We start from the raw sequence: 26,597 nt of genomic DNA, 5'->3' as shown, positions 1-26,597 counted from the left end.
CATTGCAGCACTCTGTAGCCCAACCCTGACATCTTCCAACAAATGACAATTCAGTAACCAGGTCACTGTCACGGTTCAGCATCCCTCCTCAGTGTTTGTGCACACAGACCAAACCCTGAATTTATCTAACTCTGCAAGTTAAGCTGGCACCAGAACTCATGTCTTCAGTCACGTATCTTAAACAGTTCCTGTACCTGGAACAAGCAAAGCATTCATTCCTCCTACTTTGTGCAGTTTCATGTAGAGATTATTATACAGCAATATCAACATTTCCTCCACTGTCAGTACTTGATATTTACCCTATAGCTTATTTCTACAACTACATAGCTGGCTAAATGTTCTCATCTGACTGCCACTTGACACTCAGCAACAAGTAAAAGTTGTCTTGGCAACTCAGACCACCTTATACAGCAGTGCCACCAAAAAGAGTATCTTAAGAGTTATATGCAATGCAAGCATTGCACAAGTAATCACAAAATACATACCCATTGGCATTATTATTTAACAGTAATCTTAATAAGCACCTCTACTATCACACATATACAATGGTACTGCCAAGACAAACTGAACTTCCTAAACTTGACATTACTGAACTGATTCAGACTAGAGGAAAGACCAGGACTGATTAAACACATCTTGGTGTGGGCACACCTGAACAAGCAGATGCAGTAATGCAATTGCCAGTGTGAACTTAGGAAGAGATCTTTTAGTTGTTACTTGAAGAAAATATTCTTTAGCCAAGTGCTATTTTGAGTTTTCTTATACTTTGAAAGACACCTCGAGGAAGACAGCTAAGTACAACCACCTTCTTAAGAAGGAAATGTTGATCTCAGTTTATACACTTTTACTGGTTGCTATTTAGAAATCTGATTTGTTTATAGTCATATATTGACGTAGCTGGGATTTGGTTTCCAGAGTCCACAATAACCACAGCTCTAAGAAGTCAGGAAAACCTCCACCGCAATCCATGCTTTACTGCTTGCTTAGAAGTCACCAACAGATTGATTTTTTTCTTCCCAAAGAGCCTCTAACTAGGTAGTTTTCACAGCTACTTTCACGAACTACTGAAGACAGCATTTTCCACCCTGCATGTTGTGAATTAGATACGCTACCTGCATTAATGCCTCACTGCTAATGGGAGTTTGCATGCCCAGTTTACCACACACCACACTTTAGAAGTTTCCTCTCTCTGTAGGTCTCATGCTGTGTGTCTCACTTTAAAGATGATGAGACATACAAAAATATATGCCACTATCTAAAAGCTTAACAGTGATATAGTAAGGATCATAAAAAAAAAAAAAAAGACAATTCCTCAGAATGCAAAAAGGAAACAAATGTTTTATTTCAAAATTTTCCCCCTTCTGACTGTAAAGTTTCCACAACCTCTGAGAGGCCAGCAACTTCAAATGCAGGATGAAGAGGCAGAAGACTTCCCTTCATCACCTCTTTTCCTAAAAATGCATCTTAGGCTACATGCTACTCAAAAAATAAGTAAATAAGCCAAAATAAATTAACTGATAAAGTGGTTGATATACATGTGTAAGCAGCAAGCTGCTTTTCCACGGTCTACTAGAATTAGAACAAAGAGGAGTCTGAGAAGCAGCAATGTTATATATATGGTACTTCAAGTACTCACACTTGATAGAAACCTTGGACTTTTGTTACATCAAAAAAGTTAAACAACTCTAGAAAAGCTGAATAATAGTAATTCCTTACACGTGGCGAGACAGAAATGGCATTTGTACTCCCTATCCTGATGGCAGTCCCAAGACACCAGAAACTGGATCACTGAAATGAAACCGGATTAAGAATAACCACTTGAGGGGCTATGTGCATGTTGATGAATTGGAGAGAGCATTGGGTGACAGAGCCTAGTGTGAGGCATCCCTGCCCATGGCAGGGGGTTGGAACTAGATGATCTTAAGGTCCTTTCCACCTCAAACCATTCTATGACTCTATGAATGAACGTTGATGAATGAAAGTTAATATACTGCCTGACTCTGGAGCAACACTACATCTTAACAATACAACACGAAAACGAAGCCTTTATCATGGGAACAAACAACACCCAAACATTATCCCTGATAAAACTTCACTACTTCTGGCTACATACAGTCATAACAAACTGCACAGATCTTACACTGGAGACAACTATTATTTTTTTTAAGTTACTGAGATTTTTCCTTTGCAAGGAAAGAACTGGGATTCTAATCCCAAAGCAGGAAAGGGAGAAGTGGCTTTTAATGTACACATTTTTCTGGGAGCTCAGCTGAGGGATTTTGTAAGCATTTTAACGACAGTCATTAACGTTTCCCCACTGCTTTGGTCCCCAGAGCCTTGGTCAAATGCCTGCCTCCTCCAGGAAGGGAATCTGTTGGGCAACAGGGTATCAAAATCGTAAAAAAGCTTCGTTATATCCACATGGATTGGTACCTATTTTACTACTGTCATTTGCCGCATGTGCTTTCAAGGCTCTTTCAAAACAAAGACCAATTCGGTGTCACCATGTGGAAGATTAAGAACCTCACTCTTCCCACAAGATTGGCTCAAGTTTAGTAGCAGAGATGAAGGTCTATGTCTCAAGTAGAATACATTGACTTCCAGCTTCTCACTGAAATCAACATGTTGATGGCATATTAGGAGACTGAATACTTGACTGAATGTTAGCTCAAGAGGCTGTTCTATAGCTGATCTGCAAGTTTAAAATGGCAATAGGCACGCATTTCCCACAGCTGCAATTCATCAGCACAAAACAGCTGTCATCTCATGCAAAGAAATCAGAAGTCTCCAAGGTGAAACAGAAATGCAATTAGTTTGCATTAAGTCCAGCCTGCTAGAAGTGCAGTGGAACATAAATTACATGTAATTTGAAACTCTGGGTTTAAGAGATTGCTGCAACAACTGAAGATGAATTTGGGATTTAATCTGTTTTCTGAACAACTTTCAGAGATTACTCACACACCCAAACATAACTCATTTATAAGATGGGAAAGTAAGGAAGACTAAAGAAGTCTTTACATATCTATTTCTTGATTAAAAGTAGCACATTTTCATACCATTATCAGACTCTCTAATTTATAATGTGCTGAAGATGTCTCCCTTTCTAATCACTCCTAAATTTTGTATTAATCTTTCTAAAATCTGGTTGTTTCTCTACTGTGAATGAGGCTACAAGGAAAGGCAAGAGAGTCATCAGCAGTTAATAGATTAGAGTCTTGGGTAACACACCCTGTGAAGGACACAGCCCATAGGGCCAAATGCTACCTTTGTCATCCATGAAAAGTTCCACACAAATAATAACAACATGGGATTTTTTTCAAAGTTACCTAAAATTCATATTTGTCCAGATATGTGATTAAAACAACTTGTCTTCAATGTAATCAAGAATTATTTTCAGTTGTAAATCAGGTGCTAGAAGGATACAAAGGAAATACAAAGGAAATTCAGGCCCAGTATTTATAAAAGATTCAGCATCCTTTCCAAGAGATTTTAGTTATCTGGGTGGGTTTTCTTGTTTTTCCTTTTCCTCTTTCTTCTCTTCTACGCTTTCTTGACTCATCACAAGTAAAAACAATAAAACAAGATATCCTTTCTTAAAGTGAAAGGAATTAAACAGAATTCAGAAGCTGTCTTTGTTTCATTGACGGTCTCACCACTCAAACTGCTGTCAAGTCTACCAACTAAATTGGTATTAACACTGTTCAGCCCCATTGCCTACTAACATCTGGCTGGTGCTCCATTCACATAAATTCCACCTAACTACTCGCAGATGAAGAAACATCTTTCCATCCAAGGAAAATTTTAGAAAGCTCAGTGGAATCTACTGCCAACCACATTGTGTTTTTCAGCCTGTGGAACCCTTGCCTCTTCAGTTTCATTTTAATAGTTAAGCTAGAATGTTTATAAGAAGTAATGACATTTTAATTATGCACAGTGTAACAATAATGAGCATTCACAATCAGACACCCAGTTTAAATCATCAGATGCTACTTCAAGAACCTGGCTCCAAACCTGCAGGCACACCTTAACACATGCTACAGCACAGCACATGCTCTCCCAGGTTCAGGCTGGTACATGAATGTAACTCAGACCCACATGCAAATCACATGCACTCATTCGAGTCAACTAGAAGAGCCAGTACCCAACTTACATGCAAAAATTAAGTTTCCGGATAAACAAAGGCAGACGTAAGAAAAAGCATGCTAAGTTCATATGCACAAATTTCAACCAAGTTTCAGTCACCGAGCAAATCTTCAACACAGCAGTACCACATTCTAACAGCAAGTAAATATATATTAGTAAAATATCTGAAGGTATTCCAAGGGTACCATCTTCAATGAAAAGATGAACTTTTTATTTTGTCTTTTTTTCCCATTTATTCCAACATAATGGTTAAATAATTGTTATAAAGCAAAACAAATGAGCAATTGACTCAAGATATTTAAAAGTTAAATCCAAATTACACAAACCTGCATTTTGTAACAAGCGCTGATGAACGGGACACTAACAGAGAAAGTTTTTTTAATGTTTCTGTAACAATCCATTATTTTTCAAATAGCATGGCTTTTTAAAGCCACTGCTAAGAAGTCAGGAATATATCGCACTCTAATGAGTTACTAATGGGAAGAGCGGGCAGAAAATGGAAGGTAACACAGTCACTTACATAACAATAAACAGATTCCCTAACTGAAAAGAATCGGTTTAGCCCAAATATTCATTCCAGTGCCTTTTCCTTCTTCTTTTTTTTTTTCTTCTTTTTAAACTGGAACATATTGGTGCATTTTGCAGATGACGCTTTATTATCTTTTTCAGCATATACTGGAAGGTCAGCAACTCTTTAAAATACAGCTGCTTAAAATGGAACTCCGATTCAACCATACCAACAAAGACCTCTTCTATCATTAAAAGAAAAATCCAGTCGTATATAGCATACAAATTCAACACATATTATACAGCCACAGCAGAAAACCCCTTTTAACATTCAATGTCCAGTTTAACAACTGCTATTCTTCAAATACGTTTCCGTTACTACTGATCACACTTGCAAAATTCATTAAAACTAGTCCCATTTAAGTCCGGCACTTACCACTACCTAGTCTTAGAAGCAGTACATCCTGGAGTCTCCTGTTCAAGTCTCTGAGCTCTTTCATTTCTGACACGAGTGCCCCATACTCCTTTAGCTTCTTTGCCTGTTGCACAAGCTGTCTCCGTGTTCTCTCAAGCTCCTGTTGAATGTGTCTCATTTCTTCTTGTTGCTGTTGGTAACTCCTCAGCAATTCTTCATACAGGATCCGAGGAACTACAGCATCGTCCATATTGTTCATGCCTTCTGAAGACTCCATAAAAACCTCCTCAGGGCTGGAAGTATTACTGAGACTCATCCCATTCTGTTTTTCAAGGCGAGCAACAACTGCTTCAATGCTTTTGTGTGTTCCTTCACTTTGTTTCCTCCCATCTTGTCTCTGCATGTGACAATAAAAAAAAATAAATAAATTAGGAGAGCAGTAAGATGCAATAAAATCAAAACTCTTCAGACTTGGGAACTGTTAATATTCTTGTTTTCCAAAAAAAGCAAAACAAAATCTGCCTGCAAAAATGTTTTGCCTAACAGATTCTTGGGGATACGCGTCATAACTATCACACACACGTAATTCAGCTAGATGCTGAATATATAAGCTTCTGAGGCAGTTAAAGGCTTTTTTTCCCCACATTTGTGTAACACCTGCAAGCTCAGTGTATATACAGGTCACTCGATTCCCTATATAATCGAATTCTCAAAAAAAAAAAAAAGTGGACCTGGATCTGTTTTCCTTTAAAGTTTACCCCTAACATTTAGATTTCTGACAGCAACTGACTTTCTGATAAGTAAGAGAAAGAATCAACTATGAGCTATGTCTGTCACCTGTAATGACAGAGATGAAAGTGGCATACTGCTGTTTTGCGAGCAGAGGGCTTGTCCTTCTGACACTTTAGGAGACAAAACCTTCTCTGACTACTCCTCTAGCACATTCACCCAATTGCCTGATGCAAGTGACTGAGTTAACGCAATCAGCAAACACTGAAAAGGAATTGAAAAGACAGAAGTTGGACACAGAAATTTATCAGCCACCTCATCTCCCTCATCAGCTGATTCCTTCTATATTAGTACTGCATTGCAGAGGCTTCATGTCCTTTGAACTCTCAGCATAAATTTACCTTCCGTTCCAAACACTACAAATTAAAGCACACCTCTTTTCTGGGGCCTGGATAGGACATTAAAACTTGACAGTAGGGGTAAAAGTCACTAAGTTTTATCAGCCAAATATGGGAAAAGCATTTGAACTTCCAAGCAACTGAAAGGAAAGCAAATGTAGCTCATAGGTTAGAGATAAGAAGCTGACACTATCAATTCCCATGCCACAATATCCATGAGTAATATAGAAAATGAGGCTATTTGATGTTATACCTGTCCCATGCATATTCTAAAAGAAAATTAAAATAAACCAAAATAAATGCTGTCCCACCACAAAGAAATGTACTAGCATCATTCCTACAGCTGCAAAACACATGAAGCCACAGAGCAGTATTTTATTATGAAGGTTGGCAGACTTTTAAAGAAATCATTTGATATCAAGAAATAAATGCATTTACATAGTGGGTTTCTGGCATCTGGACCTAAAAAGACAACTGGCAGTTATAATGGAGGGATGCAGTCCTGTCAGTTGTTCTTCGCACTACTGCTGTAGTTAGGAACTCTCAGCACACCCCTTCCAATTCCAAACAAGCAGCATGCAATAGGTCACAAGTGCCACCGAGAGCAGCTGCTCGACATTCATGTAACTGGTGACTTTTAAAGCATTCTGGGCCAAAGTGGAAGAGCAATTACACTGTGCAGATGGTATACACAGAAAAATGTTCAATTGCACATACAGCAGGTCCTGAAAACCTGTATCCCTGCCCCCAGCTCCCAATTTGACCCAATTTCAGCAAACACAGTGTTTTAAGGGGACTAAAAGCAGGCCTGGAATTTTTAAGTTATAGCGTCTGCATATGCCCCAAGCACTTCAAAGAAAAAATATAAAGAAAAAAAAAGAGGAAAAAAGGAAAAAAACATAAAGAAAAGTCAGGAAAAAATAATAGTAAAAAAATAAATAAGAATTAAAAAAAAAAAAAAAGGTAAAACTTCAGTACCTTACTGTGTCTAAGCTCCACATCTTCTTCCCCATAATCTGTAACCTCCCCAGCTTCTTCTACGTGATTGAGAGAGAGTTTGGGGATTTTAATTTTCTTCTGCATCACACTGTTCTCAAGGTCAGTTTTGTCCTCTAAAATGTATATTAAAAATAAAATTGTGTTACATTAATCAGTGTTCTTACTTCCAAATACTACATGATTTAGGCAAGATCAGTTAAAGAATAAAACAACCCTCCCATGCTCCAATCCCTTCATACTACTATGATCAAATTAAGGCATGGTGTAACTCAACTGATGCTCACTGACAATTCTAGAGTTTCAACAGGGGATCAATCTGACCAAACAGAAGAATAAATATTGTAAAACACCAAGCTGAATTCATGTGAGGGAACAAAAGTGTCAATGAGCAGCTTGTATTATCACTAAAAGTTAAAGATGCTGTAAATGAAACAATTTCCTAGAAACCATTTCTATTGCTTTAACTTATGTTTACCAACAGTATTTTCATATTCACAATCCACTGAATCCATTACAGTTCAAACTCTGCTAAGGTTTAAAGAGAAAACAAACTCGGTGGTAATTCACCCTACACCCTAACCATCATCTGTCAGCAGTACAGACCTATTTGCACATTCAGCAGATTCTGCTATTCTGAAAAATGGAGGGCTGGAAAAGGGGATGCTGCAGAACAGGTTGAAAGGGCATTAGAGAAAAGTTGCATCTGGACTAAGTCTGTAACAAACTTCCCATGTGACCCCTATTTCATTAGTTAATGTACTAACCCTTTTTCTTTAAGACACACAAAGCCAAGAAATGGTTTTACTACTCTTTGAATCTCCATCTCTCAAAAATAAGTGCTTCAAAGCATTATTCTTAAAATAAGTTTGAAGTACTTTAATATTCCTGAAAAGGTGCATAGGGGACAGGGAATCAAGAGTAAATAAAGTCTCCTCAAATGTGATCCATAAAATTCTTGCAGAGCAAACAAGGTCTAAAAAGATTCCCAAGCTTGGTTATCTGTTCAAGACATTGACAAAGAAAAACAAATTTAAACTCTAAAGTGTTGTCTTTGTACATTGAAAGCTTATGAATACGAAAACATTTTGAGTCTTATCCACCTGCAAACTGCATTTCACAAAGTGTCCCACGAATATCTTTGAAAGTGCCAATGGGGATGACATTTGTGAGTGCTTAGCTGCACTGACTTTTGCTTTCTCAAATTAGCATCTCTCCACAGGACCTCAAAATGGTTAGTGTTGACAGTGTAGAAAAGGGAAACAAAGGTAAATCACTGTTTAATGAGGAGCAAGGCATTCATTAGAAATGAATTACACAGATGAATGCAATTCATTTTGTTACAGATAGAAATGGATCTCTTGTAGGCAAATGCTGATATTACAGCCCAAGGCTATGTAAAGAGAATAGGGACAGAACATGCAGAATAAGACATTAGACAACCTGAAATGAAATGCAGATGGTAGCAATAAATACTAAGACAGATGCAAAATGAAACAAATAAACAACAACAACAACAAAAACAAACAGCTAGGCTTATTTTAGATCATTCTCCATTCCCCAGAGCATCAGGGATGCTTATCCCAGTAAAACAAAAAGGCAATCCAACTGTTTCAGTTCTGAAAAATAAACCCTCATGTTTTCACTTATCTGGAAAACACAGGTTCATCAGAAAAGTGAGGTAACCCAATTTACTCTCAGAGAGCAGAGAAGAAAACGAGAGAGCCCTTCCTAGGAAAAAAGCCCTACACATTTACAGACTAAAGTACAGACTGGTGGATATTGGTATCTTCCTGGAAGGGATGGAGTTTAAGAATAAATAAATCCATATTGAATGGGGAAAAAACCCAAACACAACAACAAACTAACTTTTTCCGAGACTATGTATTTTGGGGCTGATAGACTAAAGAATCCTTTGCTAAAATATGTTCTCACAATTCCTTAGAGTAAGAGCAGCACATGCATCCTGCAGAACCACCTTCTCCAAACTGCATGGCAAATTATGTTCCCTAGAACATGCAGACGAAGCTCTTCTACATTTAAAGAATGCAGATCAGTTTCTATGCTCCAAAATAACCCCTGGCCTCACAACAAGATGGACACAATCCAATTGCTTCTCATAGTTGAAAAAATTGCTGGCAACTAGATGAGGTCACCAGTAGCCAGAGCCTCATGCAAACTGGAAACAGACACCAGCCATCCTCATGGCCAGGGAAATGCAAGCCTTGAAACACTTAGGGAAAGCGGTCATAGAGCATGTGCAGACTAGAGTGGAAGTCAGCAAATTCCCTCTGACAAATAAAGCAACATTAAAATTAAAACAATTTGGAAGAACAGAAATTTTTGTATTTTGATGTTGGCTTTTAAAGTCAATTTATAAAAGTTAATGGTTAAGAACCCATTTTGTGCACTGAACAACAGAAATGAAAAAAAATGCTTAGTTTGGGGTAAAAAAAAACCCAATGCAAATCGTTAGAATTCTTCCTTCTTTCCACTACTCTCCCAATTTCTTATTTTACCTATGAAATTTATGTTTGCAAAGCTTCAGTAGTGGACAGAAGGTAAAAGTTTGCTTGTGCACCTCCTGAGAGAGGCTTAGTTTGTACATTAGTGGTGTGCAATTATCAATGTGGTTCTCTTTCATGTTTGGCAACTCTCTTCATTTGACTTTCTGTAAATGAACCAGTAAGTTTAAGGAAGGAGCTATTTTCTCCCCACACAAAATTTGAAGGAACACTGGTGAAAATGAGTTTATATAAGTAACAGCTCAGTAGTCAAATGCACATGCTCAATTTAGTCAATGAACAATAATTTCATGTTCCTCTGCCTTCAACAATACATACAATATTTTCTTACATGTGCTCTGGTCTTCATAGGCCTACTTATACCTAACACAATTTGTCCAGTGTGCTGGATATGAAAAGGCCTTTTGTTTTTCCTTTTTATTTTTTTTTAAGGGCATTTCTAACCTCTGTTATCTTCTGCATCAGCTGCAGACAGAGCCAGAAAAATCTCATTCTGAATTTGAGGCTAATGATGGAGTACTAGCTCTTGTTCTGTAAATATTAATGGAATTTGGGAAGGGGGGGAGGGAGAGAGAAGATACCAGGGGGAGGGGCACGAAAGGCATGAACATGCATTTAGAGCATGTTCTTAGGACTCTGTTATTGTGCCAGCCTACAAAAGACAGGCACAAAGGAATAATCCAGGAAAAAGCAAAACCTGCACGATTTTGATCTGGAAGAAAGCCAGGATATGAACCAACAACTGGATAAGCTGCAGTCCAGTGCCTAAAGATACAAAATGTGCTAAGAGAGAGAAAGTCAGCCCTAGAAACATTGTAGCTCACAGCCTCATTTTGTACTGACTTGACCTTTGCCCAGACGGGTTTCAACCTTGCTACAAGTTAAAAATTATACCTTCCCTGAGGTGGCCATGATCTCATTGTCATAAAGTTGTGTCTATTGCTTTTTCTATATACGGAATAAGCCGTTCAGTGAGAACTGGCACTTAACACACCGATGAGGTACTTGGAACAAAATACACAGGGTAGAAGCACGATACTAAAATGAAAAGTATTGACTGTTTCTTTACTTTACGAAGGTACATTCTGGAAGATCCATATAAATTAGGAAAAATTACTTTTGTGCACAGTAGCCATAATTCCAGAGACAGAACACTGTACTCTGTGAATCAATGTACAGAATAAAGCATGCTGGAATAACTGAACTCCAGGAAAAGGTCAGACTTGGAGTGATATTGCCAGTCAACTCCACAAGGTAATGAAGCACAGGGCTCAAAAGCAAGTGCACATGACAGCACCACTCCCTGTACAGCCACCTACCAAAGTCTTTTAGGTAGTCAGAAGAAAGCAAACTGCTGAGAAATCTCAGAGTGGCTGGGAAGACATTTGGCCTCAGCAGTGCTGAAAGAAAGGAAAGCCAAGAAAGCAACCCTGCATTAGAGGATCTGTATCAACCAGCAAAGGATAAACTGTTCCTGGAATGTTTTCTTCAGACAGGCCTTCATTTCAGTGTCAGGATGGATAGATTCAGGCCAAAAGGTAATAGCTTTAACTCTAGAGCAGAAGGGAACTGAGGCAAAGTGACTTTAACAGGGCAGGAAGCGAGCTGGTTAAATTCAAGTAGAAATATGTTAGTGCTCTAAAACTGAAAACCATATCATGGGATGTCAAGTAAACCCATTTAAATCTCGAAGCCTCCTTAAAACATTCCTTACTTTCTAATTTTGAAGGCCTGAACAAACTAATCCTTTCCCCTCCCCCCACCCCAAAAAAAATAATCAATCCAAATGTTAGGTTTTGGGTTTTGTTTCCACCTTTGGAGTAAAAGCTGGAAAAATAGAGGAAAAGAACTCTGCACTCCAAATGGATGAGAGACGTTGGATGTTGGTCTGGGATCAGTCCAAATAAGAGGCTTGGCAATGCTATAAATCTTACACTTAGAAAACAAAAGAACCTTGAGCAAAATTTGCCCTTCCCCTAAGCCTTTAAAAAAAAATTCCACCCCTTGTGAAAAATGATATACTGACAGCTGAAAAAATTCACCATCACCCTTCCCATTTCCAGGCATATGCCCAACACATATGGACAACACCTGTACAACATTTCCCACACACTGCTGCAATGAACTGCTCTGCTACCAATTTAGCCAGGTTGTTTCTACACAGCAGATAACATCACCTACCTCAGTAGTTAAGTGTCTTTTACTTTATGAACTGTAATAACCAAAGCAAAAAACCCACAACCAAAAGCATACTTGGTGCTTTAAAGCGAATGCACATACCAAGCACAATAGGGCATGGATTCCTAAGTGCCACTTAGACACAAATAAAGAATAATCAATATTGCTGTGACTTGGAAGGAAAACAGCATGATAATGAAAAAAAGAAAAAAAGCCACGTAGATTATTTGAAACTGGAAAAAAAAATATAATTTACTTTCTTAGCTGATTTAATGCAAACATTAAAGAAGCACTTCAACAGGAAGAACAGATTTCAGAAAACTTAATGACTGTGCAGATATTCACTATACAGAGGAAGAAAAAGTTGTCTCATAAAACATCTCTGAGCTGGGAGTACACCGAGTTTGGGACCTCTACCAAAGAAGAAACTCAGAGTGACAGTGACAGATAACACAGGGCAAGGGACAGCAGTAGAAATGCAAATGCTCTTTGAAGAGGACAGGTGCTGCCAGACTTGGTGCAGCTGAAAGGAGTAGCGGGTGTGCAATAGAGGGGTCAGCAGGTGCTGGCACAGTCAGTTCAAGATTTAGATAGTATAATTTACTGTGTTGCATTTTTTTCCCAGACTAGAGAGCAGCTTTGCTGGAAGGAGAGGGGAAAAAAGAGGAAATAAACATAGAGCACAGTGACATGAAGTATATTTAGCTGGACAAAAAGGCAAAGCTGAGTGTAAGCAACAAAGCAGATGAAGTATAAAGGACAGCAAGCCTTTGGGTTGGGGATGAAAGAAAAGCTCTAAAATCAAGAGAAATGGACAAAAATGTTGGGCCACCCTAAGCAGAAAAAGATTTCTGCTAAGGATATAAAAAAAAGGAAGCTCACAACAAATTTAAGTGAGAAAAAGTTAGGAGTAAAAATATAAAATTGTCACCTGGGCTAGCACCACTCCCAGAAATTCAAAAACTAAATAATCCTAAAGCACTTCCCAAAAGACAGAAAACAACAAAACACAGAAGCAAGTGACAAGAAGAATGTCTTCAGAGCACAAAGAAGAGTGAGCAAATTAGTCAGGGAAGAACAACGTATCAAGTAACGCTGTGACAGGCAGGGCCAATAAGCACCTGAAGGTGAAGACACGCTCTTGAGGAACTGGCCAAAAGGGCTCTTAAATCTTGTGAAGTGAATTTCAATTAAGTGTAAAGAACAGGAAACAGAGTGAAAATAATTCTTAATCAAATCGGGAAAAGGCAAGATAGAAAGGCCTTAAACTACCGCCTGACAGGTTTAGAGATGATGGGTAAGAAGGATGATGTGCCAGAAGCTTAAATCAAGACTGCTCACTGATGATGGAGAGAAAGCCATACCTGTTCAGTTTACAAAGGCACGAAAGAAGAGGAGTAAGGAGTCAAACTCCTCCAAAAGCAGAGGACAGATTATATAAACTTCAACCTCTTAAATTCTGTCTGAAGCCCTACATCAAGACTTGCTCTCCCTCATTAATATTCAATTCAGTAATACGAGTAGATTCACAGAGCATGGACCTGCTGCTGCTCTCTCAAAAAACACATGCCAGCGACTGAAGCAACAAATGTTGAGGCCTCAATGCACGCTTTTTCCTTTAGTGAAGAACAGAGCTGTCCAGTTCAATACTGGACATTCATACATTTTCTAACACTCTCCTCATTTATCTGCACATTATCAGCACATTATTCAGATTTACTGCATGTCAGCAGATGTCACACCTGCACTGCGTGAGAAACTTAAATATAATTTCCTTCTTAATTTCCATTATTATTGTGGCATCTAATTCAAAAGTTAATACAGAGTGTCTTCAAAAACAATAACCAAAAGAAGCATGGGTTGAAACTAACACAGCTACAAATAATCATTATTCTTTTATTCTTTGTCAGCACAAGTCTCCCTTCCATTTAACTTTTAGTCGTATTAGTACTTGGGTGCAGTAGAAGCCAATGGAGCTGGACAACTAAGTTCAGAAAAGACATTACACTGAGAAATAGGAAATCACGCTCTTTACAAGACTGAGAATAGCTTTAATCCTGGACCCAATATTTACCTAAATACTGACCTTGAATAACTCAACCTTCCCATCTTCCTGTCCCCATCTACCCCACCGAAGAGTTGTGCAGATTTGTTAATATTTGTACAACACTTTGAACACATCGAACACAAAGGATTACAGCTATTATGGGACAGGTCTCTTAATCCTTTCTGAAGCAAGTACAGTAATACAGTATTACTGTTAAATTAAAAAGAAGAACCCCTGAAAACAAATAGGATGTTAAAATGCTATCCTTTAAAGTTTTGCTCTGTGCCTACATATGAAACTGAACTATGGTATTTTCTTCTCTAAAGTTTTAATGTGATAAAATATTTTACAAAAAAACTATAATAAAAGCTATGTCCTTCTTTTAACAGTTCAAAAGTTCAATTAAAGGCATCATCAATCTCAATGATAGCTAAAATTTGGCAATCTGGCTGCCCTGACCAGTCAGTCTGCACCATACTGTAAAATTTTATTAGGACCAAACTGTGATTTCATGATCACACAGGCCACAAAGACACGGAGATGTTGCTAGCAGCTATTCACCAGATAAAGCAGCAGGCTACAGAGAAGACTTCAGGAAGCCTCCGCAACTCTCTCTGCCCAAGGAATGAGCTTTCTATGGAAATAGCGAGCAGATTCATGCATTCTTTAGTTTCCATACAAAAATTACAATGCGGTCAAGTCTCTACTATTTTTAAAGGGTTTCTTTAAAAATAGCAACTAATTGACTGGCACTTAGGCAATCCACTGGGAACAAACATTTTACTGTTAAATTATGAAAACAAAACCATTAACTAGCTTTTTTTTCCCTTTTCACTCCCCTGCAAATCTTAGCATATTTTAATTACTGTTAGTTACCATAGCTACCATAAATGTACTATCTTTGAAGTCAATTTTATTAAAATCCTGAAATTCATATTTCCACTGTATCTCAGACTTAAGCCTACACATTTACAAGTGTAACTGGTGCTATGTTGTGCCACATACGTACTAAGACCAAGAGAAATAACAATAGTATAAGTCACCGCTATGTCTTTTTATCAGACATAAATTAATTGTGACTATATAGGGTGAAGCAAAATGCGCGTGTGACTGAGGAACAAGCAGGTCATTTGAGGACATAAAGGACTTCCCTCCCCCCCGCATTTATTTCCAGAATAAGCAAAGTGATACTGGAAAATGTAACTAAATACAATTTTTGCACAGATTAATCTCAGCTTTTTAATTTCTTTCTACTGGCACTTTACGCTGTTGATGACATTATAACCATCACCACTATCATAAGGGTTACTGCCTGCCACTACTTAAAAGCTTCAGTTTTAAAAGTTCCCAGAAGTTTTTCACTGCTGCCGTTTAAGTTTCGAATGAATGAACTATACTAAGAGTTCAATGCTGAGCAAACATAAGTGACACAGAAAAACTCAAAAAGTTGTGCCTTTGTATTAAGCCCTTCATATCTTAGATATGCTCCTACAGTAGAATTTAGAAGGGGAAAAAAAATAAATCTCATGACTCTTCACCTGAGAAGAGTTAAAAATAATACAGAAATGGATCAAACACAAAATGAGTGGAATTCAGCTGTAAATATTCATTATGAATACTGACACACTTGTATTCAGGACTATATTTAAGAGTCCAATGTAGTTACTCTGTTACACAAAACGATGTGGTGAACCTCTGCACAGAGCCTCATCTCTCCCCTGCTGAAAAGGTAACACAGCAATAGCATGGCATGACTGCCATGCACCTCAAATATCACGGTAGAAAGTTAACAAAAAACCAAACCCCCCAAAAATAGTTCAAACAGGTTACTTCAGCCCTGCCTAACCTGCTGCCTGGTTTCTCTCACAGTGACTGCAGGGGGCCATTTACATGGCAAGACCCAATGCACTGGTAGTAGCAGACAGCACAGTCAGGAAGAGTTGGGCTTGCTGCTCAAGGGCAGTGACATACAAGCTCATCCATCGGTACTCCAGCACTATCCCAGGAAAAATCAAAAGGTCTGTAAGGAACCACTGCCACTACTGGAAGGTTTCATACGGCCTCCTCATGGCACTTCTTTACTCAGGGCAATACTTGGGATCACCCAAGAAGCAGATGCAGGCGTTCTGATAGTTATCCTGGTGCCATTTCTCCCCAGGCCCCTCTCATGCACCATATGAGTTGCAGACCATGATAGGGGACAGACCTAGCGCTTTCTAGGAACAGTTAGCAAATGCTGTCCCTACCACAACAGTCTACAGACTGCCCTGGGAAAGGAAGCATGACATGTGGACTATGCATGAACACAGGATGGAGCACAAGTACACATGACCACAGCTATGAACTGCTCTACGTACTCCCAAGTCCCCAAGCTGTCTGAAAAGCACAAGGAAGAAAAAAAACCCACACATGTAAGCACAAGGCTATAGAAACAGCAATAAAAGTGCTGTTAGTTACACATCAAGATCACTCCTTGACCTAAATTTGGTGTACAAAATAATAAAGATCTCATCTTGTAAATTTTCACCATTTCCAGCACTTGACTTCCATTAGCTACCCATCCGGAAGAAGCCTGCTTCAAGTTCTTAGTGTGTATCCACCCTCAACCTTACTCAAACTTCAAGTCCTAAAATCATTTAAAGGTGTTCCGAGAAGTTTTACATTTTTCTGAACTACACAGCAAAATACTTTGCCATGAGCTGCACAGGCTTTTAAAGATTTTAAAAAGCACTTTACCTATTTTAGTAAGAAGTGGACCATAACATTTTATAAAGGGACAAGAAAGAAATCAGATGCACACAGGTTTTAACACATCTGCAGTGGCAGCTGGGGAATTACTGTGAAAATGTGATGGGGATATGTCTGTTATGATTGTGTGGGTGGTAAATGTTAAGGGCAGCAGCTAAAGAAAGCAATTATTTACTGTAGTCAGTAAATAATGCCTCCAATTAGAAGATTGTCCCTATTACCTTAATACAGCTAGCCCAAAGGAGTGAACTTTAAAAAGTCCCTGAACCTGAGTTAATTCCACCAAATGCTCAGCACTTTTCCAAAACAAAAAAAGGCTCTAACAAGATCATCTAAGAACCACGCTAACTCCTGTACACAAAATTCTGCTAGTGACTATATTGGACAAGTGTGAAAAAGTTGAAAGGGGTACACATTTCAAGAGAGGGATCAGGAAAACAGTGTTTCAGCATTTGAGGAGAGGACAGAAAAGAAGAAGGGTGCGGGTGATCAGAAAGGCAGACTCAGACTCTTCTTGAAAAGCTGCTTCTTATTTCTGTATTCTCAGCAAGACAGACCAGTTAACATGCAACCTGGTTAACAAAGCTGTTAACAAAAACAGCTATATAGGGAAATTCTAGTCTACTGAGCTACCTTTTCCATGCAAGAGGTAAATAAAATAATTCCTTTATTACTACATAACATCAGTTGCCTGTTAAACAAATGCTTAACTTGTTATGGCACAAACCATTCATTTTAATATGCTTTCTATGGCTCAAAGGTCTAGAAGCTGTCTTAGTTGAGGGTCAGCCTTTCTGGTCTTTGGCTAACTTGAAAAAGCTGAAGGCTCCCAGACTGACACATACCACCACCACCACCAGCAGCAGTTCCCAACCATGCATAGACATAGGAAAGGTGTACAGCCACTCCAAGTTCATCTATCACTCTGCTGTAACACTACTACGTACTACAACTTACTGCAGTTTTTCAGAGAAGACAGTATTTCTCAATTCTATCACAGTTACTTAATGCTCTGATCTGAGCAGGCTCACCACACTTCCTTTTGTTCTGTTTGTGATACCTTTACAGCAGCCACTATAATAATCCTCACAGGTGTACAGGCTTACAACTATCTACCCTCACCACAAAGGAGCAAAGAATTGCTTCTAGACTCTCAAACAAGGACAATTGCCAATTGTTTCATGAACTCTTTACACAACCAATGCTCCAATAAAACTTTATACTACGGGCATAAACATGTACTTACCCCTGTGAGAACTCTTACTTTACAAGGGTAAAAGTTTGAAAAGTGACTGAATTTCCTTAAACAGAGGAAAGGAAATCCCTCTTTAAAAGAAAAAAATTGTGACTCTAATAAAGGTCTTGTACCTCTGTTCCTCCTCTACTCCTTCTTTTTAGGTCACCAGAAAGGAAAACCAAATAGACCTATCTCTCAGACTGCAGTTAACCCCCACTCCATTGGAAGTGTTTAATCATTTATATATATTTATACATATTTATGTATATATATATATATATGCATAACTTTGCTTATTTGAGCACCCTTGTTAAGTCAGTGTAAGAAAACTGGTCACAACTCAAACCGTAACAGGATACTGTTCAGGCTTGAAAAAAATAATTACACTTCCCCCTTTTACTCTCTTTTGTTGTTTGCTTAATTTAATAACTGTACCATGACTTTGATCCTGTTCATAACGAGGAAACCTTGGACCAAAGCAGTAAATCCTTGAAGTCACTGATGTGCTAATTTGTGCAGGTAAGGATTCCTTCCAATAAATTCAAAATCAACTAGGTATATTTTACATATAAAAGCAACTTTATAAACACTATTTACCTTAATAAGGCAGGCTGGAATCCTTTAGAATGCAAAGTTCTATACTAGTATGTGAAATATTATTGCAGACTTGTAAAATTACTTTTTTAACTGAATAAGCAGTTTGCATAATATCAGACTTGTAATGTTTGCCATGAAAAGTTGTCATGATCTGTAATAACACAAGTTGGTCATTATAAACTGAAAACTGTGCTAAGATGTCTTCATGTAAGATCAACTTTTCTCACATGGTTTTAACCATAATAAAAACAAACACCAACATGAAAACTTTGGGAAGAAAGTGACAACTTTAAAAGGAAGTAACCCTTTGTATACAACAGACTGTGTAATTCAGCTATGGTAGTTTTATATGGTGCAGGCTGAAAACAAGCACAGAAGTAAGGATTCATTTGGTGTTCAGGTGAGAAGTTTTAGAAGCATGCAGATTACAGATCTAGCCAGATACATTGAGATGTGACAGATGTAATAGAGATAGCTGTATGTTTCCCTGTGTTCCTGGCTCAGCAGGAGAATTTCCTTTAGAAATTAAAATCCCTGGGGAGCAATTAGTGCAAGTCACTAACACAGGTAACAAGTCTTGTTCTCTGGAGGAAACAGCATATATGGGCTTGTTCTGGTTCAAGAGAGAGGAAACAAAGAGAAACTGTACAGAAGAGCACTTCTCTTGGGTACAAACAGCCTCTTTCTGCAACAAGGGAACTGACAAAGTAGACACACTTTCAGCTGGAAAACTGAGGCAACCTGGTAGGCTCAGCATGTGAGCAAATTACCTGTTCTTGAATATTTCTCTGAAATGTAACTCTTAAGTTATGCTGAGAGGTACATGAACAGAGAGAATATTGCTGCTGCAGTTCCCAAGTGAGAAAGAGGAGGTGAAGTTCAACTGGGATGAATGCCGTTGAGAAGAGGCCAAGCAAACCCTGAATGTTGACTGCAGTCTTCCATGGATGTGATAGGTAACTTGCAAGAAATGCTTCATAACCCCATATGTCCCTGCTATAAACGGGGTAGACAAAACACAGGCTGGCACAGGACAACAAAAACTAAGCAAGAGAATTCCCTTCTCTGCTAGGCTATCTTATTAGTACTCCTCCACACCTGGAGTGGTAAATATTCAGAAATCAGTAACGCTTTACTGGGAAATGATACACATTTGCCTGTTTCTTGTTCTTTCCAGGCATTCATTTATGGCCACAACTAGGAACAGGATAATGGTAAAAGTCACTGTCTGACTCAGGGACCAACTGGACCACCACCAGGCTGAGCTGGTTTAAGGACTTTTGTTCTCAAAACTAAAGTTAAACTAATACTAGTTTTATGTGACTAACACAAAGTTACTCTGTTTAGAGAGCAGAACTCAAGTGTTGCCTTCTCCAAACTCAATACTAGGGGCAGAGTTTTTTAAGCCCATCCCATATTTGGGGAAACAGACACAACTGAGTATTTAGCCAATGTCCTCTTTGCTACACGGACTGACTTGTCAAATGGTCATTGCCATCTTTTAGGGCAAGTCTGTGCTAGCCAGTAATTTGCTACAAACAACATCAAACTTCTTTTCTACATCAACTCTGCTTATGGCAGCGTGTTTCTGTGGCTGGAAGGAAACTACAGAAAGTCTTCATGCTGCCAAAGAGTCATGATCTGGGGACACACAAAGCAGAAGGACTATCTGAACTCTAAGGACTGTTAAATGGACAAAATACAGGTTTATTTCTTAATCTACACTTTAATAGGTCCTCTTAGCTACGGTGGCATTCCTAAGTTAAACACGAAACAAACCAAATGTATCAAACCCAAGCTTAACAAGCGTAGTATCTGAAGGTCTGGTTCCACTGCTGCCTTCCAATTTGTGAAGTCACTTAAACTAACAAAGCGGATATAAACCAGTACCTCTCTAATTTGGCAACACGCTGCCAAGCTGCAGAGGTACATAAATGACTCCATGCACTATAAATACACCGCCTATGAAAACCTTAACTTTTTTTTTTTCTCCTTTGAAGTTTTGTGATTTCACCCCACCGCTGCGCAGCGATGGGCACAACACGGGCTATTTCAGAAACCGCTCCAGACCAACACCACGCCTCAGAGCCCACACGGCGTTGCCTCCCTCTCCAACACACCACGACCCCTTCTCGGGCCTGGGCCCTGAGGGGCCCCCCCCGCCCCCCCCCCCCCCATCTCCCGCCCCTCCGCGGCCCCCGCCCGCCATGTGCCGCCCGGGCTCTGAGCATGTGTCGGCGCGATGCCGCCCGCTCCCCTCCCCCGTTGTCCCTCCCTCGCTCCCCCACCTCAGCTGGGTGGGGGTCGGCATTTGGGGCTTCCCCAGGCCCGGCCCCCCCCACACCCCTTCCTTCCCCGTTGGCCCGGCCCGCCCTCACCTGCCAGCGCCAGGATCTGGGCCTTGTGGAGCAGTAGGCGGTCACCCCACTCTGCGGGGCTCTCGTCGTCCTCCTCCGCCTCCTCGGGGTTGCGGTACACCGTGTAGACCTTCTGGTTGTCGAAGTCGAGCTGGGACGTGGGGCTGAAGTCCTGCACGCAGGAGACGGGCAGCGCGTAGCAGACGTTGTCCTCCAGGAACCGCACAAAGGCGTACATGGTGCGGCGGGCGGACGGGCGGGCGGGGCGGCCGCGCCGGTCCCGCGCTCCCCAAGCTGGTATTGTTCCTCAAAATCCGCCTCTGCGCTCGGCTGAGCTCGCCTGGCCGCGCCGACACACGGGCAGCCGGCGGCTCCGGGCAGGCACGAGCAATCCAACGCGGAGCGACGCGAGCCGGGATGCCGCGGGGGGCGGGCCGGGGCCGGGCGGCGGCGAAGGGCCGCGGGAGGAGCAGCGCCCGCCCGGAGACCCGGCCCCGGCCCGCCCGGGGCCCAGACGGAAACACCCCTTCCGGTGGCCCCTCCGCGGGGTTCGGGCTCGTTGCCCGGCAGGCCCAGTCCTGCCCCGTGTCCGCTGTGGAGGGCGTCGGTGTGGTGGCCGAGGGGCTGTTGGGGTACGGCCAGGCACCTGTATCGGAGCAACGGCTCCCACCCCTCCGTCCTGGCCATGGCATGGCTGGGCCGGGCGGGCGAACAGATCCTGACAGAGGTACATACTCTCTGGTCCCTAGTGCTCAATCTCATCCCCAGGAAAGGTCCCATGAAGCTCTTCAAGTTAAAAATTCCTCATGCCTGTTCCACAGAAACAGGCCTTCTCCTGGGTCTGTGGAAGTGATGCACCACAGGGAGATCTGCTCAAGCCTCACCAGTGCTAGAGTAATCAGAAAGCTGAAGCACCTCTCATGAGGAACAGCTGGGAGAGTTTGGGTTGTTAAGCCTAGAGAAGGAAGACTGGGGAGATCTTATTGAGGCTTTTCAGTACTTAAGAAGGGCCTATAAGAAAGATGGGGAGAGACTTTTTAGCAGGGCCTGTTACAGTAGAATGAGGAATGATGGTTCTGAACTACAAGAGGGAGGTTCAGGCTGGATGTGAGGAAGAAATTCTTTACAATGGGGGTGGTAAAATACTGAAAGCAGTTGCCCAGAGACAGGGTGGATGTGCCATCCCTGAAGACATTCAGGGTCAGTCTTGATGTGGTTCTGGGCAACCTGATCTAGTTGAAGATGTCCCTGTTTGTTGCAGGGGAGTTGGACTAGATGAGCTTTGAAGGTCCCTTCCAACCTGAACCATTCTATGGAGGGAAAGGGTTGGAGGGATCTGTGAGTGTCCACGTGAGGAGAGGAGACCTTGCCTTCATGGCCAAACAACACACAACCCTGCACTCATCTGCCAAGTACCAACAGAATCTGAACATCTGGTTTTAGCAAAAGGTCTTAAGGGCAATGCAGTACCAGCTGTACTCAATGATATGTCCAGTGGCGACTGCCGGAAGAACATGAAGCTTCCCCTCCCTCCCTCAACCAGCACGAAGTGTTGAGAGATTCTGTGCAGGTGTGTAAGAAGTAGGGTTAGAGACCATGCCATTTTTAGCACAAATTCCCAAGCTTTTGGAGACACATGCTGAGTATGAATATTTTGAGCTTCCTGTATGAAAAAAGAATAGTGTGGCAACACTGCTTATGGTTCACAGCAAACTTATTCATGTTTCTAGTGCTGAGGTCTGTTTTACCCAGGCAGTCTTAGGAACAGAACAATAATACATGGTGAACTATTTAAAGGCAAAGGAAAACATTGTAGAATGAGTAACAAACAGCAAGAGCGATGGCCATCACCAGTGTTTGTTTTTGTTTGCAAAAGACCAACACAGAAAGAAACCAAAATATATTATCTTTTCTGCTTTACATATCCCTAAGTGTTCGCAGTACCATCTGTACCCATTACACTGAGTTTAACCACACTGAACTTTTTTTCCTAGTTATCTTTTATAGACCTCCTGGTACATGAGAACAGATCACAGGCTGCAGAACCTGAAGTAAAGTTTTGACTGAGCACTGGCGCAGGTTGCCCAGAGAGCTTGTGGAGTTTCTATCCTTGGAAACTCAAAGCCAACTCAAAACCAAAAGCCATCTGGACATGGTCCTGGGCAGCCTGCTCCCGGTGGCCCTGCTTGAGCAGGGGACTGGACAAGGTAATCTCCCGAGGTCCCTTCCAACCTCGGTCATGCTGTGAAGTATCAGAAACTTACAGTTATGCCCACCAGACATCTGTCTGTCTCTTGAGCAACCCATGGAAACATAAGGAGTACATACAGGTATAGTTAAGCCAATTTAAGTATTTCAGTAACAAGCTGTAAACATCCCAGACAATAATGGCAGCTTTATTATTTTAGCAATTACAGAGTTTAGCAAATACTTCAGTTTAAGATTGGGGATTGAAATGGCAGTACTTTATGTTAAGAATAAAGTATTGCCAGACTGGTATGTAATTACAGGCAAATATAAGTCTGCTACAAAGTATGGGTGACAAATGTATCCTAGTAGCTAGGCTGCAAGGGAAATGGAAATTCCAGCAAAGATTGTGTAGCTGATCAAACAGTAACAGCTGCTGTAGCGCTCCTGTCTCCCTACCTCATGTTACAATGGAGGTAAAGGGGGCTACAGAAACAGAACAGGGCAGACTGATAGCTGGAATTACTCCATGGACACTGTTAAAGTTACGTGAAGGACAATTTTGTCCCATTAAGTTCAGTGGCTAGTGAGGGATTCGGTACACTGACTCTTACCAGGATTGTATTTCCTCTGCAGCTGACTTCTGTTAGCAGCATCTATGACTGCTGTCTAGGGAAAGGAACACAGAAAAATGGAGAAACTGGAAATAACAGGGGAAACAAAGAGGAGCTAAGGACTCAAAAATTACATTGACATAGAAGGGGAAAGATCTCTTCAGGTATCAAAAAGCCCTGAGTAATTTGCCCAAATAAAAGAAAACTGAAAGACTTCATGTGAAGTGTCATAATTTGGGGGGCTTTTTTGTGTATTTGGGTTCTTGGTTTTATATTTTTCTTGGAAAAGGAATGCTCTAAACTGGAATTTGCATCATTTTACATTTGAAGGTTCAATTACAGCAAGGGCTGTAAAGATCTTTGTATCATCAGCAAAAAAGAAGGTCTCAAATCCTTTAGAAAGGCTGTTTCACAGCTCCCCACTGAAGGACATTTTTGGGAACAGATTAAGGGTCAGGATGATAAATGCATGTTTACACTTGGTCCCTAGCACACAGGTTGAGCCAGAAGGCAGTATAATGCTAAAGTATAAATAATGATCCATACATATTTCTTCTGCCTACAAGGAATGGTGTTAATTTCTATCTTTATAACCTATAAATAATCTGCACTGGTTAGCTGTGAAGCTGAGGAAAGGATCCATTTAAGCACAGAATGAAACAAATGTTGTCACTCCTTTCGTTTGGACCTTTCCCATTTCTACTAAAGGTTAGCCAGCTGTTTTTAACACTCAGGTTAGCTTGAGGTTTAAAGATATAGAGCTATTTTAAAGGTGTAGATTTTAAAACTCATTGTTAAGGGAATTATTGGATCCTCACCAGATTTAAATCCTCTAGCAAGTACAGCCTTTTAGAAACAACACAACCCTGCTGAGAAGTAGATTGTCATACCTTCCAAATACAAATGAAGCCTCAGATGAAAAAGTAAAAGTGTACTCCAAGAGTCAGGGAACCACAAAGCACAGTCCCAGCCCTCGTGGGACTCCCGAGTGGCTGTTCTTGGAACACTACTTATGTTTTGCTGCTGTTATTTTTCTTGAAAAGTAAAAAAAAGTGTTAAAGCCAAAGCTGATGCCCGCTGGTTTGATGTGCACTCTGTATTTTCACTTAAAGATACCAAACAGAAAGCTAATAGTACCACTAATACTTACACAGGTGCTAAATCTCACAGCAAAACATTGAAATTAGGCTCATCACTCATATGACTTCTGTTTTTAATACCAGACTCCCAAGGGGCACCCTCCTGATATAAAATCTATAGTTGAAGAAATTCCCATTTTCAAATGGAGGTGCTTCACTACTAACATTGACTAGTCGGCAATAATAGTACACTGGAATCCATACACATTCAATATGCAGTTTAGAAAAGTATTGTTTTCTTGTGAATTCATTCTCCAAGTACTGAATTTCTTACACAATTGTTTTCAAGCTTAAATATACCCCAAAGGGAAAGATATATTCCTTTTTTTTTTTTTTTAGCTAAAACTTTTTTAGATAACACTTAATTTTAGCAACGGCATTCAAACCATAAAGCTTAAAAAATAACTCAAATGCACAAAAACTTAAGACTGTTCAGAGATTTATGTATGTACAGACAATGCAATCTACTCACAACCTGGTTAATTTTTACCAAGAATATAATCAATAGGGTGGTCAAAACATAACCTGTTCCCTAATACCTCATTTTTTATCATATGGTAAAGTGCCAGCAAGTGATTTCTGAATATAAGGGAATATTCTTCTGAACAAAGTCATACACAGCTTTAAGGTTTTTGAGATAGAGAGGGTGTTTGGAAGGGGGGAATCTACTAGCTAGAGAAATAGTGCAGGGCAGCTGTTCCAGAGGGTTGTCCCCCTTTAGGTTTTAAATCATTTTAAGTCTCAAGATACTGTTGCCGCATGCTACTTTCAGTGTCACAATGATCACATATACAATTGAAACAAAAAAAAGTCCAGTTCCTGTATGATCCTAGAAAATGGACAAGAAAATACGTGTCCTCATGTATTACTTGATCCTAGAAAATGGACAAGAAAAGATCTGTCCTCATATATTACTTGTTCCTAGAAAATGGACAAGAAAATATTTGTCCTCATATATTATTTCCATAGGACTCTGATACCAAGAGAATAGTATGGGAACCTAGATTACATAGATAAATTCTTAAGATTTAATCTTTTGAAATAATGGCCTTAGACCATCCTCAGAAGAGAAAAAGCGTCACTGCAAATATATTCAGTCCCAATCCCTGAAAGTGATCTAACCTTTCTTGGGGCGGAGGATAATACTTAATCATGTTTTACATTAAACTCTCATGTCCTGACGGAATATTCTTTCAACGAAATAAAACCTCAGGAACACTTTATGGATCCGTTGGCATAGGAGACACTTATTTCCCAGCTGGTATATTCTGTAGCATGAAAAGGTAATGATTAAGCCAAAGTGACCACTGGAGAAGACACTTTTCTCAGTGTTAATGACTGGCTGGAGAAACCAAAGGCCAAAGAAAAAGCCAGACAGTCATTAACTGCTGAAAATTCCTGACCTAAAGGTCATTATTACTATTACAAAACTGGAAAATGAAAAAGTAATTATTTTCTTTGGGTTTTCATATGTATTGAAAAGATAAAATTCCAGTGTCTGTTGCTGTGGATACTAGTCTGTAAGATACTTATCTTTCCCATTCTGGCAGGCTGTGCAATGGATAGATCTGGGACTGGCAACCCTTCAAGAATACGTGCCAGACTGTATTTTCCTTTTCCAAATTACAGGTTAAACGTGCCCACAGAAAGTCAACAGGAATCAGGAGACGCTGCCAGTCGGCGCTATTTTGCCTTGGTGTGAGCAGTAATTCTCCCCACTTTAACGCTGCTCAGCAGGAGCCAGAACCTGGGTTGTCTCGGAGCTGCAGATGACACTCAA

At 40.2% G+C, this 26,597-nt stretch overlaps 1 protein-coding gene across 11 annotated transcripts in view; it reads right to left on the bottom strand.

The window, feature by feature from the left end:
• The window catches only part of LOC133207734 (BEN domain-containing protein 5), a 965,731-nt gene that overhangs the window by 362,361 nt on the left and 576,773 nt on the right, over positions 1 to 26,597 (bottom strand). For 6 of the 11 annotated variants that reach the window (XM_061344853.1, XM_061344845.1, XM_061344846.1 and 3 more), the window contains 2 exons: positions 7,171 to 7,304; positions 5,087 to 5,462 (listed from right to left, as the gene is read on the bottom strand). The exons of 2 other annotated variants lie outside the window; for them this stretch is intronic. In XM_061344853.1, the coding sequence (XP_061200837.1) occupies positions 5,087 to 5,462; positions 7,171 to 7,304 (510 nt within the window). Of the gene's footprint in view, positions 1 to 5,086; positions 5,463 to 7,170; positions 7,305 to 20,898; positions 21,383 to 26,597 lie in introns of those variants that run through there. 3 more of the 11 variants (XM_061344854.1, XM_061344847.1, XM_061344855.1) reach the window with 3 other exon arrangements.

This window comes from Neopsephotus bourkii, unplaced genomic scaffold, assembly GCF_033783945.1.
Source record: "Neopsephotus bourkii isolate Nb327-2 ecotype Australia unplaced genomic scaffold, CSIRO-AGI_Nbou_v1 NB_234, whole genome shotgun sequence".
Taxonomy (NCBI): Eukaryota; Metazoa; Chordata; class Aves; order Psittaciformes; family Psittacidae; genus Neopsephotus; species Neopsephotus bourkii.
The sequence above is the reverse complement of the archived record's forward strand: the minus strand, read 5'-3'. Positions and strand labels throughout refer to the sequence as shown.